Below are 18,364 nucleotides of genomic sequence, written 5' to 3'. Positions count from 1 at the left end.
CTGAAAAAAATTTTTTTCAAAAAGAACAAATCCTTTTGTAAGTCACCCATCACTAGCTTTAAAGCCAACATCACACACAGTAAGAGGTCCAAGCACAGACAGAGAAAGGATTCACATTAACCTGAAGGCACAAGAAGGCAAAAAAAGACAGGTAACTCCACAATAAGTGTAAGGAAGGAAACAATCAACTCCAAAACATTGTCATTCTTAAAATTATTTAGAAAAGACAATCTTTAACATAAAAAGCTCAACTGCAGGATGGTATGAGAAATTTCATTTTTTTTTATTGAAATTACGCAAATGATTTCCTTACACCCAATAAACTTTTTTTTTTTTTTAAATAGTAATCAAAAAAACATCAAAAAATAAAGAGATAAACATAATATTACCTTCCCTTGCACAAAAAAAAAATAAAATTAAAATCAACAAAATTTTTCCATTACGTGACTTCAGTAGGAGGACCAAAACGCATTCCAACAGGAATTACCTTCAACTGAGACGCATGATGGAGAATACAAGATGCACACGTCTGGTGTTTCTTTGTGTGTTTAAAAAACAAAAATAAACTACATGTCACCGTGTCAACAGCGCTGGCAAGGACTCTTTGCACTTGTAAAACTGTTGACAGTCGAGTCATGTCATTTCAACCTTCATTTGGTCATTCTAAAGTGCACACTATGTGGCATGGCCCGTTACTGTCAAAGCGACCTAAGGAAAACAAACCCATTAAAAAGCGGGAATCCTCCATTTTGAGTTGCACCATGCCCTACAGAAGTTAACTGCCCATGACAAAAAACGTGCTTGATCTGTGCAGGGCATTTTCTGAAACATACAGTATAACGATACAAGTGCAGCTTTCTTTTCATGCCCAATGCTTTAAGGTGATGATCCCCATGATATGTGGCATATTAAACTGCACAAGGGCTGCTCACTCCCACTTTAGATAGCATGTTAAATGTATATTTTAGGGGGTCTAATTTGTTTATATTCCACTAAAGGAGGAAATAGAAATACGATTTCAAAAATGACCCAAAAAATGGCTTGAACGTTCATGTGCTACATAGAAATTGGCAACCCCTGAAAAATACTGCCATGCATGGATGTGTTCCTGTTTTCAGAGTACCGATCCCAAGATTACTTGGCAAAGCCAAATTGTCATATTGTTAAATAAATACATAAAATCAAGTATATTGTTTTCAAAATTGAATAAAAATACAAGATGTTCTTTGTGAATGATCTGTTGGGAGTGCCTTTCACATCAGCAGCCAGCAGAATTATGAACGTCAGAATAATCAAAGATGAAGCCAACCTGACAAAAAAAATAAAAAATAAAAAAATGAAGTGTCCCATTGGTTGCTGGTAAAGTGTATTTAATTTAGGGAGAGGCTCAAGCTGTCCTTAAATATATTTATAACCAGCAAAACTGATACATTTTCCCTTTTGAAATTAAATACAAAAATAAAGGTTAAAGAATAATTTGGTTGAGGGAGTTTCCTGACAGAGTACTGGTTATGTCTGGCAGGCGAAACAAGTTTAATGGCACAGGTTCAGACTTTGAGCAAATCCTCATCGCTGTCATCGTGGAAGCTTGGCACGTTTAAGGGCACTGATTTCTTCTTCTGCGGGCGAGATGTTTCTTTCTGTTTGGGCGAGATATTCTTTACTACATCCTCTCCTAGAAGGCCCACCAGATCATCATCACTTCCATCTTGAAAGGCTCTGCCTGGCGCCACCCTTCTCTTTTGACGAGTGTCACTCGACAACTGCTTCTTCTGGGATGGTAGTCGCGCAGAGTGAATGTGGACGTCGGGGACGGTCAACACCTCATCTTCACTGTCCAGTTCATCAAAATGTAAAGAACTAAACACATCTGGGTTGACTGCCTTGGTGGTGATGTGGCCATTCTCTTTACTTTCCTTTGGTAACTTGGAGGAGTCTGGCATTGCTAACTCCTCCATCAGCCACTCGGTCTCATCCTCTGCTACATCTTCATCCGTGTTTATCTACAGAAAAATACACACTGTCTGAAATATTTTTAGCCTAATAGATTATAAAATAAAATACATTCTGATTAACAAGTAGAGAATAATACAGGCAAAGGACGATGGGGTGAGCAAGTTACGATAAAAAGATTAAGTGTGCGTGCCTAGTGTATGGGAGACACTTCAACTTTTTCAGCTAACAGATTTCAGGTGATAGGCATAAGCCTAAAAGTGTTAGAACAATCTAAACAAGAACAGCCCAACAAAGCTCGCCAGTCCTATCCACTTATTTCTTCCAAAAAAACATCAAGTCGAGTTTTGAAAGTCCCCAAAGTCTTGCTGTCTGCCACGCTACTTGGTAGCTTATTCCAAGTGTCTATCGTTCTTTGTGTAAAGAAAAACTTTCTAATGTTTGTGCGAAATTTACCTTTAATAAGCTTCCAACTGTGTCCCTGTGTTCTTGATGAACTCATTTTAAAATAACCGTCTCTATCTATTGAACTAATTCCCTTCATAACTTTAAATACTTCAATCATGTCACCTCTTAATCTTCTTCTGCTTAAATTGTAAAGGCTCAGCTCTTTAATTCTTTCCTCATAATTCATCCCCTGTACTCCTGGAATCAGCCTAGTCGCTCTGCTCTGGACTTTTTCCAGTGCTGCTATGTCATTTTTGTAGCCTGGAGACCAAAACTGCACACAGTACTCAAGATGAGGCCTCACCAGTGTGTTATAAAGGTTGAGCAGAACCTCCTTGGACTTGTACTCCACACATCAAGGCGCTATATAACCTGACATTCTGTTTGCCTTCTTAATGGCTTCTGGACACTGTCTGGCAGTTGATAGCTTAGAGTCCACTATGACTTCTAAATCCTTATCATAAGGCATACTCTCAATTTTCTGACCGCCCATTGTGTATTCAAACCTCACATTTTTACTTCCTAGGTGTAATTCTTTACATTTACTGACATTAAATTTCATCGTCCACAAATCTGCCCGAGCCTGTCTGCTATCCAAGTCCTTCTGTAATGATATAACAGATTCCAAATTATCTGCTAATCCACCTATCTTGGTATCATCAACCTTAACAGGACTACAGTATATTCCAGGAAAGCTGAAAGGCAAAGCACAATTCATTGTATTTTGCTTAACTAGAAAGTGCTGTTTCGATTCCCATGGGAATGTAACCTTGTTATACTTAGACCTAATGATTCTGTAACATTTTCAGAACCTATTAAAAATGTCATCCTCCCTGGTAGCAGCAAAGAAGCCAGGTGTGTGTATGTGCTTATTCTGGACAAGAAGAGGGAGTGAGTTTGGCTGCCTTTTATTAGACTTTGTTTTGAAAGGAATACTCTCAGTTCACTTGAAATGAATGCTTTCATGGAGGTTTTAGTTCAGTGGCTTGTTTTCTGACATTGGTAAGGACCTCATCTCAGTTGCAAAAATGAAGACATGTAATGGGCCTTTATTTGGTCTCAACAGAAAACTGACATTTTCATGGAGCTCTGTCTCTTAGATGCTGGACACTTAGAAAAGAGCCCCCTCTTCATTTTCAATTAGAGGTATTCCAATTTGTAACTACCTGGAGAATCTTAATGAAATGAAGATTTAATCCACCCAGGATGTATAATACTTTGTGTATCGCTTATGTGTGCTGCTATTGGTTGTAAAACAAATATAAATTTTACTTAAAAGCTTAGATCATCGAGTGTGTTTACATTCATACACAAAAGTGGGATAAAGTTAGTAACCCGGTTAAGGCAGAAACTGGTTTCTTAAAAACACCCGTTTCCCTTGGTAAAATGCTCAGGCTTCATAAAACTACAAAAAAATGTAAAACAACATTAGCTGCCGTGAACCTGAAAACAAGCATGGGGTCTCTTGTCTTCTGAGGTTGTGTTGATAAGCACAGAGCTGTAGATAAACTAAACAATTTCTGAAATACTGAGACAGATTATTTCAGTCAAAAGAAGGGAAATGTGATTGATGTGATTGCCCAAGCATTTGCCTCAAGAGTTTGATCTTTGTGAACAGCAACTACTTGTGGCCACTGGATATGTATGAGAAGCGAAGACTGGTGGGGGAAGAGTTATTCCAAAAAAGGTAATGAATGGAGAAAAAACTTCAGGATGTCAACAAGTGCATTTGTAAAATTGTGCAGTAAGTTGAGTGACGTGATAAGCACGGATCCAATGACTGTATGTGCACCTTAATAATAAATATTAATTAAAATACATTTAGAAATAATTACAAATTGCTGGGAATGGACATTTGTCATCCAGGGCAGTCTACAGTAAGGGCCTATTCATCTTACTTCTGACTTGTTCTTCTTATCAAGATGGGGTTAAGAAGAATGTGATTGGGGTGTACTAGTCAATCCACCAGTGAGACACAGTGGAAATTTTTTTTTTGCTTAAAAACAGAAAATGTCTGTCTGGTTAGCATATCTTATAAGATGCCTTAAAAGAACACAGAAGCTACAGGGATCGGAGGTAACATAAAAAGTCGGATCTCTCAGTGGTTAACCGGCAGGAGGCAAACAGTACAGGTCATCAGTGGAGTCTCACTGGGGTCTGTCCTAGGACCATTACTTGTTCTGGTTTATATTAATGACACTGATACTGCTATAGTTATTACTTTTGAATATGGCAGATAAAACTCAATTTAGATCAGTGTTTCCCAACCTCGGTCCTGTGGCCCCCTTGTGGCTGCAGGTTTTTGTTCCCACCAGCTTCTGTTTTTAATTGGACTCCTGGGCTAATTAAGTGATGTGTTAATTCCCAAGTAGAGAGGTAAATGAGAAAAGAACCAGCCCATTAAAGCCCGTGCAGACACATCATGAAATATCTATGTTAAAAACTGTTTTAAAATAAGTAAGAGAGAAGCAAAGAGGGACAAATCTGTTCCAGACCACAAAAATGTGAATAAATGATCTCAGAAAATGAAAAATCTACAATGTGATAAAAATTTGTTTTAGAAGAATGAAAGCACTAACAGGCTATTTAATTAAAGACAAGGCATCATTATCTGGAAGTCCAGGCTTCGAATTACGAAACTGCTTGGAACGAAACCCTGCTGCCACTGCAGACCTCCAGGGCCGGAGCGGAGGATCCCTGCCTTAGACTTAAACTGTACTTACCTGATAGCCATACATAGGGCCTTAAACATTTCTATTACTGACTTGTCCCTTTCTATTGTGTACTTATGTATGAATTTATCTATTTTCTTTGTAACTTTAAGCCCTTAATTTCTTGCATTTTATTTATACCTCTTGTAAAGCACATTGAGCTATACCTTTTGTATTGTCATTGTTTTTAGCAATCATACTGTAAAATACAGAATGTGTCATACAGTTCAATACTATACATATATTAGAACAATGGTGTCCTTGTAATATGCAAAATCAAGCTTTCTACCTTTTCTGCCAGAGAGGTATGACATATGCCATGTGCCTAAAAATATTTGCTTTCTATTTTACACACCATGTGCCTAAAAACAGAAAGGTGCTGCTTCTATCTCAATGTTTTTCCTTAATGGCATCTGCAACAGTATGAGAAGTTAATCTGACACTCTTGGCTACAACAAAAGAAGCAATACTTTGTCAAATATGATAAGACATAGTGATAAAGTGTTCATTCCATACCTTGGAGTATTTATAGGTGACATTTGTTCCTCTTCGGCAGCAACTGGAAATTTTCTGCATCATTGTTTCTCTAAATTAAAAAAAAAAAAAAAAAAAAAAAATATTATATATATATATATATATATATATATATATATATATATATATATTAAAATGTCAACTATAGAAACTAGTTAAATTCTCTTCAACCTAATAGTGTTCACACATTTCTATTAGAAAAACGTTTTATCAGAACTCAAAACTGAAATCAGCAGCTACACAACACAGTCACATAGTTGAACTTTTCTTCCATTTAGCTATTAAACATGACAAAGACGCTTTCATAAATGAGTTTAATACTCAACTCTCATGACAGAGTTCAGGGACACTGTAAAAAGGTCCAAAATTAATTTATTGAACAATTTGATCTTATAATAACTGTGGGTTTGGTGTTTAAAACATAATTCTTTCTCCTCTAAATAATAATCATATTCGCCACCACTGATTAATACATGAATTATAATACAGGAAACAGGCAAAACCATTTGTCTTTTCTTGAAAACTTAAACATTTCTTAGGCAGGTTAAAAAGGCAGCGTGGTTATTTTCAATTACAAAAATGCATAAATTTGACAGAAATGTTAAACAGAGCTCAAGCTTCTTGAAGCATAAATAAATAAGAGGAAGAATAACACATTTATAGTTTTTAAGTAATTGATAAAAAAAAAAAAATAAGTTGTATAAAAATATCAGTAGTCACTTTAAGCAAAAATGAAAAATATCATTTTAAGAAACTGAAATTCCCTTCACTGAATCAAAAAACCCGGAAATATGTATTGAAAATACTTTGGTTCATATTTGTGTTCATCATGGAACAAACGGTAGCATACTCACTCCTGCTGCCCCGCAAAAAAAAAAAAGAAAAGGAACTGTCATGTGGGCTTGTCAAAAAATAAAAATAAATAAATCAAAAGGTGGGATTACCAGTTCACGGCCCCTGCTTGATTTGCCCCACACATGTATTCTATTTTCATGCAGGCATACACTACATCACATTTTACAGTGCTGCCCAATCTACATATGCAAACATTTTATAGCACATGAGACTTGGGAGTCTTTTGAGTTGATCAGGTAATTGTGTGCAATACTGTAACCATTTGAGTTTTTTCATTAAGAAGCTATAGGTCAAACTGTTAAAGCAGCTATGATTTGTTTGTTGTATATATTGCGGACAAAAGATGTGGCTCAGTTTAATCTTCCTTAGTTAACAAGTGTCATATTGTCATCATTATTCAAGGCAAACTGTTTTCATTTTTCAAAGTAAAAACTAAGATTTGTCAGTAAAGACAAACATGACCTCAGAATGATCCCAAAATCAGTTGCACAGATTGGACAGCGTCCTAAAATCTAGTATCGTTTATGTGTGAAAATGGTGCATATATGCATTACAAACCAGGCAAAGAGAGCAGATCAGGTAGCAGCAGACATAAAAGATACTGATGTACAAGACTTTGGCGAAAGAGACTGGCTCTTAAGATGTGGAAGATGACAAAGATTGTAGGAAAGATGAAAAATACCAGCCAGATAAGACAGTATAGCTAAAGTCCTCTCTTCCCGAAGAAGTCCCTCTAATTAGACTTGTGAAGAACACCCATTTTCTACCATTCCACATAATATTAATCCATCATATTGTTCTGTGATTTTTCAGTTAAGCAGGATTGAAGTTTTAAAAGAAAGAAAAACAGAAGTATAATAAAGAGGTGGCTAAAAATGAACAGCCTTTTGACGATATTTTCATGGAGATGCAAACACAACAACAGAAGCTAGACATGCTCACCTTCGTTCTCGCTTGTAGAATAGCAAGGCAAGAAGACACACAATAAGCACCAAACACAGCAAACTCAGAACAGTACCAACAGCTTGCGTGCGTCTCGAAAACCCAAACACCTCATCATCCACTGAACTATTTGACCTAAACAAAGAAAACAAGCATTTTAGTTATTTCACAGAATCATGTACATAGTTTCAAAACAATGATCCAGGGACTCTTGTCTGCATTTTCCAACAGAAACTGATAAAGAAAATCTGATGTCAGTTAATGTCAGTATTTGTTTATCATACTGCCGCAAAAGAATTAATAAATTATGTTGCTGATGTTACACTCTGCCAGTACAACTTGTGAGTCTTAATACAGATGATTTAAAAATTATGTGATGGAAGAAAATAAAATAACCAATTATGATTTAGCCTGGTCATCTTGTTATATTTTGGGGCACATTGCATTTAAAAACATTATTTATACATGAACATCAAATCTGCTGTATTTTGTGGCAATAACGTATTTATAAAGCTGCACAAAGCCTTTAACCAGTACAAAATCATATGGACAAAGGTTTTTATACAAATTCAACACAATTCACTAGTTTTTCCCATTGCTTAATTTTAGCAGAGAGCACAACTTGCCTCTCTCTAATGCAGGCATGTCAAACATGCATGCGGCCCACAACAGAAATCTGTGCGGCCCATATGAAAGATCCTAGTTAGCACTAAACTTGAACAAAATGATTACCATCGTCTGTGATTGAATCAATCTGCATCTTAGGCGTTACTTATTGACTTTTCTTACTTCCGCTTTCTGACAAAAGCGCATTTTCCCATGGCATTACGGTACCAGAAACGTCATCTGCTAGTATAGTTGCAGCTACGGCGTCAGCTCCTTGATACCCTAGGCATGACACTGTCCCCCCTTCACGAGCCTTGACCAAAGTTAATGAGCCGCGATGTCGCAACTGAAGTGCTAGGCTGCAGCTGCCTGGCAGGCTACACTACTGGCTGGGCTGCTGAGACTGGCCACTGGGCAGAACTGACCATCACGAGTAAAATTAACTCACATATTTTCACGTTTTTTTGCTCTAGTTTTTACGTAATTTTGTGCTAGTACTGTAATGAATAGTTAGTGCAGACTACACCTGAAGATCTGAAGTGGACGCGAGAAGTTGGTGAGTTGTTTATTAACAAATTTTTGTGATTTTGAGCTTGTAAAATTAGTGTAGGTCAGGGGGCTTTTTGCATATCGACTTATTTTATTAAAATTTGAAGTAAACAAAGTAAAGTAAAATTAGATTTTTGGAGTGTTTGTTTTCCAACTTGAATTACTGAGCAATGAATTCAGTGAGCGTTTTCGTGATTTCAGTTCACACGAACAGGACTTTAGCACTGTTTAGGTAACCATACTCTTACAACGTTGAGAATGCGCCTGGGAATATCCAAATGGAATTGACTGAACTGCAGTCAGATTCTATTCTGAAGGCAAAATACAACGAAGTTGGTGTGCCAGGCTTATATGCTTACCTGCCACCCTCGTATGTGCAGATTCATAAGTTGGCATCGAGAGTACTGACTATGTTCGGAAGCACTTACCTTTGTGAGCAACTGTTTTCGTTAATGAAAGCTACCAAAACCCCACATCGCTCAAGACTTACCGTCGAGCACCTTTCAACCCTCATAAAAGTTGCAGCTGCACAAGATTTCAAGCCTGATATTGACGAACTGGTTACTAACAAGAGATGCCAAGTGTCAGGACAAAACAAATAGATCTCAGACTGTAAGACTCCTATATAAGGACCTAGCTAAGAGGCAAAGACTGTAATTGTATGCTGTTGTACGGAGATTGTATGGAAATAAATTGCTTTTCTTAAACTTTTAAGTGTTAAATTTTTTTTTTTTTTTTTTTAAGTTTTCAGTATTGGAAAGAAAGCTACAGTAACTTTGTATAATAGTATTTGTTACGGTGCGGCCCGCTTACGCACATATGGCAGTCGAAGCGGCCCACCAATGGTAGTGAGTTTGACATGCCTGCTCTAATGCACACAATCCTCATGATTACTTTCTTATAAATCTAAGAAATGTACTTACGTGAGGGAACAAATTACAGAGGTGTACCATAGAAACAGATACTGGCAGTCATCAGTTTCCATGAAGAATTCTGGGATGCCATTTCCAGCTGAGGGTTTACAGTGGAACAGTATGGTCGATGATGCCATCTTAGTTTTCTCTCGATTACAAGAAGACATAGAAGTTATCTGCACGTCTAAGTTGTCATCTGAAAAAGAAAGCAAGTCATTTTAAAATAGCAGTGAAGTTCACTTTCTAAACTTTTGTGTTATTTACACTTCTAGGTACATGGTGTTAGTCACGTAAATAAACTCTTTCCTCAACCACTGGTACATTATTACAAGAGCTAAATTCAAGTTAAGTTAAACAATGCTCTGACTGCATTTGTAATTTTTATATTTGATGGAAGTCATTGTTGAAGCAAATCATAGGAAATTAACAGGAATAAGCATAATTTTTAACAAGACAGATGCAAATTGTAATAACTTCATAACCATACTAACTTTTCTGCAAATCTAAAACCTACTGTATTGGTTATGAACCTTAAAGAACTTACCTTTAAAGTAGTATCTAGCTGAACCCACTGAGCCAATCCTTCTCCACTGCTGACCTCCAGTTTTCACTTGGCACACAGTGGCTCCAATGCAGCTACTCACTGTTGAATTTGTAATCCCGGACAACTGGATATCATAGATGTATGCATCTCCGTTAGGCCGTATATCACCAGACGCTTTATATAAACTAGAAAACGAAACGAAAAGCAAAAATTAAGGTTTATCTGATGTGATTTCTGTTAAGTAAGCTCCCCAGTGCGTAGATGTAAATAAATTATTCTTGGAATAACACCAAAAAACGCCATTAAATAAAAAGCATACAACCCTTATTGTACAGAAAAGTTGGGATGCAGTGTGTAATGCAAATCAAAACAGAATGCAATGATTTGCAAATTCTATAAACCCATATTTTATTCACAATAGAACACAGAAAACATATCAAATGTGTAAACTGAGAAAATGTACCATTTTAAGAAAAGAATGAAGACATTGCTGCGGTGGGTTGGCACCCTGCCCAGGATTGTTTCCTGCCTTGTGCCCTGTGTTGGCTGGGATTGGCTCCAGCAGACCCCCGTGACCCTGTGTTCGGATTCAGCGGGTTAGAAAATGGATGGATGGATGGATGAAGACATTGTGAATTTGATGCCAGCAACACATCTCAAAAAAGTTGGTATTGGGCCATGTTTACCACTGTGTAGCATCCCCTTTTCTTTTAACAACAGTCCGTAAACATCTAGGAACTGAGGAAACCAGTTGCTGGACTTTTGGGAGAGGAATCGTTTCATGATGTTCCAAATATTTTCAGTTGGTGAAAGGTTCTGACTCCAGGCAGGCCAGTTCAGCACCCGGACTCTTCTACTACTAAGCCATGCTGCTGTAATAGATGCAGTATGCTAGGTTTAGCATTGTCTTACTGAAATATACAAAGGCCTTCCCTGAAAATAAACTCATCTAAACAGGATAATTCGCTGCTTTAAAACCTATATATACCTTTCATCATTTCTGGTGCCTTTCCAGATGTGCAAGCTGCCAACTCCATAGGCACTAATGCACCCCCATCTCATCAGATATGCAGACTTTTGAACTGAGTGATGATAACAAGCTGGATGGTCCCTCTCCTCTTTAGTCCAGAGGATGCGGTGTGCATGTTTTCCATAAAGAATTTCAAATTTCGATTCATCTGACCAAAGAACAATTTTCCACTTTACCTCAGTCCATTTTAAATGAGCTTTGGCCCAGAGAATACGGCAGTGTTTCTGGATCATGTTCACATATGGCTTCTTCTTTGTATGACAGAGCTTTAACCTGCATTTGTGGGTAGCACAGTGAACTGTATTCATCAACAATGATTTCTGGAAGTGTTCATGAGCCCATGCAGCGATTTCAATGATAGAATCAGGCCTCATTGTAATGCAGTGCCACCCAAGGGCCCAAAGATCATGGGCGCCCAATAATGATTTTCAGCCTTGTCACTTGTGCACACAGTTTTTTGATTATCATGTACTGTAGATGATGAGATATTTAAAGTCCTCGCAACTTTACATTGAGGAACATTATTCTGAAATTGTTCCACAATTTGAAGATGCAGTTTTTTGCAGATTGGTGAACCACTGTCCATCTTTACTTTTGAGAGACTCTGCCTCTGCTCTTTTTAAACCCAATCCTGTTGCCAATTAACCCAATTAGTTGCAAAATGATCCTCCAGATGTTTCTTTTTAATACCATTTACTTTTCCAGCCTTTTGTTGCTCCCATCCCAACTTTTTTGAGACGTGTTGCTGCCATCAAATTCAAAATGAGGGAATATTAGAAAAATGTTCAATATTTGATATGTTCTATTGTGAATAAAATATGGGGTTATGAAATTTGCAAATCATTACATTCTGTTTTTATTTACATTTTACACAGCTTCCCAGCTTTTCTGGGACTGGGGTTGTAAAAATATCTGAGGTGTCTGTTAAGAGTCACAAAATAGTGATAATGTGAATAAACAGTGCAGTAGTATATAGTATCGCAAAGATGTGAAAGTCATGCTAATCTTTGCCTCGTCTCAGAGATGTTTAGAGGTTTCTTGAAATATCAATGTCACTGCTTCAACTATTCTGCACTTGGTTTATGTTATATACTTTTAAGCCATTCTAAAGAAGAGCTAAGAAACTGGCAGGGATTTCTGGGTTCATTTTTTGCTTTCCTTCAGCATTCTGGCCTTCGAAAGACAATCTCCTTCTAGAGCCTTTTCACATTTTGACTCTACCTAATTATAAATGACACAGAGAAATGTGAAATAAAACATGCATAAATTACCCTTTACTATTGAGGAGAACACAGTGGAGTTCACTTTGATCATGAGCTCAGTGAAATCACTGAAATGTTTGGGGAAATTGAATCCAACGAGGAAGGAGGAAATTAACTAGTTTTGAGTTCGTTATAACGGTTCAGAGGATTTTTCAGTGTTACTTAGGGCTAGGGAAGCATCTGTCAACTATGCTGGCCCAATTACTATACCCAAAAACGTTATTGAAGCTTTAAGGCAACAGTGCTAATCAAAGTGCCACCGTTCTACAAACAATAAAAGACATACATAGAAGGATAACCACAATGTACCACAAGACACAAACTGGCAATAACTAAAAGATATACATATATCATTCAAGCTCACAAAGTTCCAACCTTGGGCCACAAACTGGCCATGCGACGATGCAGCAACTTGGGACTGGCTTGTTCCATTGTTTGAATTTGTGGCTCTAGGAACAGCTGTAACATGTTTTTTTTTTTTTTTTGTTTCAAATCTGAGTGTATACTTTAAACTTTCTTCATCCATCAAGAAGAAAGAATCACCTTGTAAACAGTAATACATTTTTTGTTGTTGTTATTTTTTTCACAGGGTCTTATTCTGACTGGAAGGAGTGGAACTTCTTTCAGGTTTGTTTTGACTTGAAAGTGCAGCACATGGCTAATTCTGCATTCAAATTTGCCATGTGCTGCCTATACAAGTCAAAAGGATTTGTAAGGGCAGCTCTCCAGGATCTGGTGGCAGTACTCACATTATGGCCAGCTAATGTACCCCCTCAAAGGAAAATAATGCAAGGTTTGTTTTTTTTTTTTTGTATGTGGGTACAATACTGGCTGGACACACGTGTGAAATCACGCATGCATGAAACAGAGGTCAGCAATCTTACAGTAAGCATGCGTGAAAGTCCTGCACATGGCTGCTACAGCTCTACAATGTCACGTTAGTCTTGCAAAGAACGATAGCAAACTTGGAAGAAAACGTTTAAATAAGCCTGTTACATCATAAATTTCCAGGAGAACATACGGCAAACAATGTCACCAACAAACACAACATATTCGCTGCAAAAAAAAGCTTTGGCAAATTTTGGTGATCAACACTACTTTTTACTAAGATGGTTGAACAGTAAGCTGACCTCTGGAAGTTTTTCAGATAAATATTGATAGAGTGCACTCATGGATTTTCTTACCTGAAATACAAAGACTCCATGGAGATGCTTGTTCTGGTACCTGGAATAGTAATTTTACCCATGTCCATCTGTACTTCTTGTTGCTTCACAGAACATGCTGCCTGTGTCTGCCAGTTTATCCAGAATTCACATCTTTCCTTGTCAATACTATGAGACAGAAAAAATGCTTTATAGATCTGAATGGATTCTACAATAGTTTGAATTGGTTTTTTTTTTAAATTTAAGCATAGACAAATGGCCATAAACAAATGGGGAAGCAAATGGCCTCACTGCATCAATTGCGGAGCTTTGCACCTTAATCTGCTGTCCCAGCTGCCATCTCCAAGCTGTCTGCTGTCTTTCAAAGTGGCACCACTTTATCAATGGTACAATAGTTATCCAGTGTATTCCCAGATCAGTATACACACAAAACAACCTTTCTAGACTAATGTGCCCATGTGCTTCATAAATACAGGTATACTGCTATAACTTGTTACATGCTTTTATTAAAAGAGTACTGCACTTCAACGTTAATCCCGATTCTCGTGTGTTTGAATACATCAACACTCTTATACGACGACAACTTTGGAGTCGGTGGATAATTCAGGTTTGCATGTTTGTATTTATTTTCTTTATTAAGTAGTTCATGAGAATTCTGACATGTGCTCTTGAAAACTTCTATATGATGGCAAATTTATCTCACGTTTAAAGCATTTACACCATACTCTCAGAAAGATGGATTAACTTAAAAAAATGTATATTTTAGTTGATGCATTTGGGTTTAATCTATAGGCTGTTGTTTCCACTGTAGTACCCCAATGGAGACTTTTCTTTAGAGATAGTGGAGTGCAGTCCCACTGTAATTTGCATAAAGACTTTAGTCTAACCATTTAAAGAAAAAAAGAAAAAAATAATCGAGACTACCATGCCATCTGTCAGCATTTTCAACATATTGGAGTGGCACCACCAGGGCAACCTTCAATTGCTTATGGACGGATCTCATCCATCTCTACACAGCTGTCACGGTAGGACTTTTTATAAATGACAGCGACATACGCCACAAAAATTCACCTATTCCACCCAGACTCTTGTTGAATTACACCCAGTCCTTTTTCTTCTATGCCAAATTAAATGTAGGTTGAATGAGTGATCTCTGTTTCACTTCCCAGCTAAGATGGCAGAAATATGAAGAGATCACTACAATTTATAAACAAGGTTCATAAATTGGCATAAGTCTACAGTAACACTTTCACTGTTGTGGTCTGGACGTGGCAATAGACTTATTTTATTACAACAAACGTGAAAGTAATACTATTTATTTATAACATAAATATAACAGAGGATGGATATATGCAAGTATAGACAAACAGACAGATGAAAGACAATAACAAACAACATAAACCATAAAATTACTAAAGATTAGCTGGATTTTTCTATCCTCTAGAAAAAGGCACATAACTTATGAATTGTATCTATATTATTTGTTTTGTCCGAAGGGAGAAATTCAGCAATCTACCAGTCTATCTATGTGAACAAACATTTATAGTCTTGTCCTAAATTTGTCTGGCACTATGGATGCTTGTATTGATATAAAGCATGTATCCCAACGTGGTGATGTTTGTACCATACTTCTCATTGTGCACTTCCAATTAACTTAAAACTGTCAAAGTCATACATATCAGGGTAGCTTCTCTTCGACCCGTTGGTGGACACAAACCGAAAGAGGAGAAGTTAATGTATAAAAACCGTACTTTCATAAAATATTTAGCAGTTGAGCATACACATTTGATTGAGAGAAACTATCAGACCAGCATGTTTGCAGCTGCACTGAAGGCCAAGACAAAAGTTCACATGGTAGGAATTTGATGAGATATTTATTTTAGTCTTTTAGTTTTCTATAAAAAGCCCCTGACATATTGTTTTTAGGCTTGGGAAGAGCAGGAGAGACAGCATTTCTCAGTAAAGGTGAGGAAACCACATCAGTTTTGATAATTGGAGAAAAAAAAACATTAATCCATGGGTTTAAGGGAGGCATCATGTTGATTGTTTTAACCAATTATCAGCATGGAGGTAAAACTGACAATTAACTGCGTGATCACACACCCCTTCTTCCAGCCCAAGGATGCACTGCACTAATCTTGATTTAATGCTAACTGGTTTAACTTTCTTTACCTTACATGTTACAAGACAGAACTGCATATATTGTACAAAAGGCAAAGTGAAGGTCACCAATATCTTTGCCATACTTACTGATGAAGAGATGGCTTTCCAATTGTTTTTCCACATTCCAATTGCACAATAGTTTTTGCTGGAGTATTTCCACATACACTTTCCCCTCCAGAATAATTAACAAAAATCGTATCACCTGCAGTAAATACAATTAAAATGCATTCAGTAAAGATTGATGGGACTATCAGAACTATTAAAGTACTACCAACAGGGCTAACAATATCAGATTAAAAATTTGCCAGTACAGAGAAGAAACTTCTTCTCTTATTTACAACACAGCATACTGAAACAGCATGTGACATATTCCCTGGCTGTTTCCCTTGTCTGTGTCATTTAGTTTTCTGTAACTTCATATATTGAAGTGTCAATGAACTGCCAGAGTACTACTGAAAGCAAACTTAAGGAGTATAAACTGGGTCTTAGGCTTCGTTCACATTACTGTGGTTTTGTTTAAAAGCACAGATATTAGTCTCCATCTTTCGTCCTTAATATCCCAGCAATTTTAACCCCTTTTTGACTTTTGAAAATGCTCTCCAGAGCCATAAACAGCTCAGTGTTGCATTAAGGATGGGTGGAAATGTAGACTTTTAAAACAGTAGACTAATCGTGCTCTGATTTGCTTATGCTTATTACATATCCCTTTCTTGATTGGTTACCCTTCACAAAAGAAAACCATATGCTAACATAGCAGGCATAGTAGAGTTGCTTTCCATAGTGCTTGTTTGGTTGCCTACCTGTATGAATCTAAATTGCAATTTGTACAGTTAAAATGCGGCATACATGCGCAAAAGGCAAAAAGTTCACCGGTCACTTTAGTCTTGCAATAAATCCCATGGCCGGCAGTATTACCATCTCTTGAAAGAGTGATAGCGAGCGTCTACATTATATGCACTTTCGTTCATTTTAGTGTGGATGGAGATAACTTTCATAAACTATTTCTGAAAACGCTAGTACAGCTGTTGATTGTTTTTCTTTAAAATGTCATTTTTAATCGAAAACACAGAATTATGGATGTAACCTTAGTCATCTGATTGATCTGTACACAGATGTCTTATGTTTTCATGTACTTTTCTGCTAAAAACTGCTGTTTTCAACATGGAAGACACTTTCTTTGACTTCTCACTACAGCACCTTTAATTGTCTGAGTTATTGCTAAGCAATTGAACTTAATAGCTTACTCACTCTATACATGTGTTTAAAAATTGAGCTCAGGAGTTAAAAGATACTCTTGGAGAACTGATGCTACCCGAAATTTACTAAATCAATCCGGAAGCTTATTTTTGTACTATGTCTGCAATGTTCAAAGTGAAATAATGACAGATGACATATTTTAAAAATAAATACAATATTTTGATTAGGAAACAGGTAAAGTACCCTCCAAAGCATTTTTAATAAATAGCGTCTCCACAAATCAGATTGTGTTTAACACTCACCCCCTACCAATGCATCAATTCAAGTTGCTCTTCAAGCTCTAACCACAAAAAAGAATATGTGATTGCATACCTTGAACTGAAATTTGCTGGGTGTGGGTAAGTCCTAGCATTTGCGTTTTTCCAGTTTCAGTTTTTCGGCAGATTGCAGCATTTGTAGGGCAGTCTGTGAGGCCACCATGAACTGGCTGGCAAAGATTCAAGTAATATCTAAAGAAACGAATAAACAGATAAATACATTGTGACGTGTGAGTCTCTTGTCTTGCACCGCAAAACACGAGGCTGAGTCTTAGTACTTTAGCAAAACCAGCTTTACTCAGCTTGAAACAGGATAAACAATGCTGGTATACAAGTTTTCAAAACATACACATCCAAAAATAATAAAAATGGCCAAGGCAAACAGGAAATATTTACAAAAATACACAGTCCCAAATAGTCAGTAGCCAAATGCTGGGAAGTGAAGGCTGACTCAACAGATCATACATACTATTATTTCCAATATCCAGATTCATTTACATGTGAACAAAGTCAAAGGATATCTTCAACCCATAACATCTGTTGACAAATGACAGGGAATCCATAAGGGCATATAGATAGTCAAGTTGTAGGAGCCATGCCACGTGAAACCAATGTTTCTATTGTTTAACTGGAGTGCTCAAGTCAGATAGATAGATAAGATAGATAAGATAGATAAATACTTTACTAATCCCAGGGGGAAATTCACATACTCCAGCAGCAAAAAATATTAAATTAAAGAGTAATAAAAAATGCAGGTAAAAAACAGACAATAACTTGAATAATGTTCAACGTTTACCCCCTCTGGTGGAATTGAAGAGTCGCATAGTTTGGGGAAGGAATGATCTTCTCAGTCTGTCAGTGGAGCAGGACAGTGACAGCAGTCTGTCGCTGAAACTGCTCCTCTGTCTGGAGATGACACTGTTTAATGGATGTAGTGGATTCTCCATAATTGATAGGAGCCTGCTGAGTGCCCGTTGCTCTGCTACGGATGTCAAACCGTCCAGCTCTATGCCAACAATAGAGCCTGCCTTCCTCACCAGTTTGTCCAGGCGTGAGGCATCTTTCTTCTTAATGCTGCCTCCCCAGCACACCACTGCGTAGAAGAGGGCACTCGCCACAACCATCTGATAGAACATCTGCAGCATCTTACTGCAGATGTTGAAGGATGCCAGTCTTC

General features: G+C 37.2%; 1 protein-coding gene across 2 annotated transcripts in view; it reads right to left on the bottom strand.

Moving 5' to 3' along the window:
* Positions 1 to 267: 267 nt before the first annotated feature.
* igf2r (insulin-like growth factor 2 receptor) overlaps positions 268 to 18,364 on the bottom strand; it is a 116,203-nt gene continuing 98,106 nt past the window's right edge. For both annotated transcript variants that reach the window (XM_028820866.2, XM_028820867.2), the window contains exons 40-47: positions 17,243 to 17,379; positions 15,761 to 15,875; positions 13,532 to 13,678; positions 10,056 to 10,240; positions 9,521 to 9,707; positions 7,443 to 7,577; positions 5,628 to 5,697; positions 268 to 2,003 (exon numbers count right to left, since the gene is read on the bottom strand). In XM_028820866.2, coding sequence (XP_028676699.1) covers positions 1,548 to 2,003; positions 5,628 to 5,697; positions 7,443 to 7,577; positions 9,521 to 9,707; positions 10,056 to 10,240; positions 13,532 to 13,678; positions 15,761 to 15,875; positions 17,243 to 17,379 — 1,432 coding nt within the window. In that variant the 3' untranslated portion in view covers positions 268 to 1,547. The remainder of the gene's footprint in view (positions 2,004 to 5,627; positions 5,698 to 7,442; positions 7,578 to 9,520; positions 9,708 to 10,055; positions 10,241 to 13,531; positions 13,679 to 15,760; positions 15,876 to 17,242; positions 17,380 to 18,364) is intronic.

The sequence above is a fragment of the Erpetoichthys calabaricus genome, chromosome 15, assembly GCF_900747795.2.
Source record: "Erpetoichthys calabaricus chromosome 15, fErpCal1.3, whole genome shotgun sequence".
NCBI classification, from domain to species: Eukaryota; Metazoa; Chordata; class Cladistia; order Polypteriformes; family Polypteridae; genus Erpetoichthys; species Erpetoichthys calabaricus.
The sequence above is the reverse complement of the archived record's forward strand: the minus strand, read 5'-3'. Positions and strand labels throughout refer to the sequence as shown.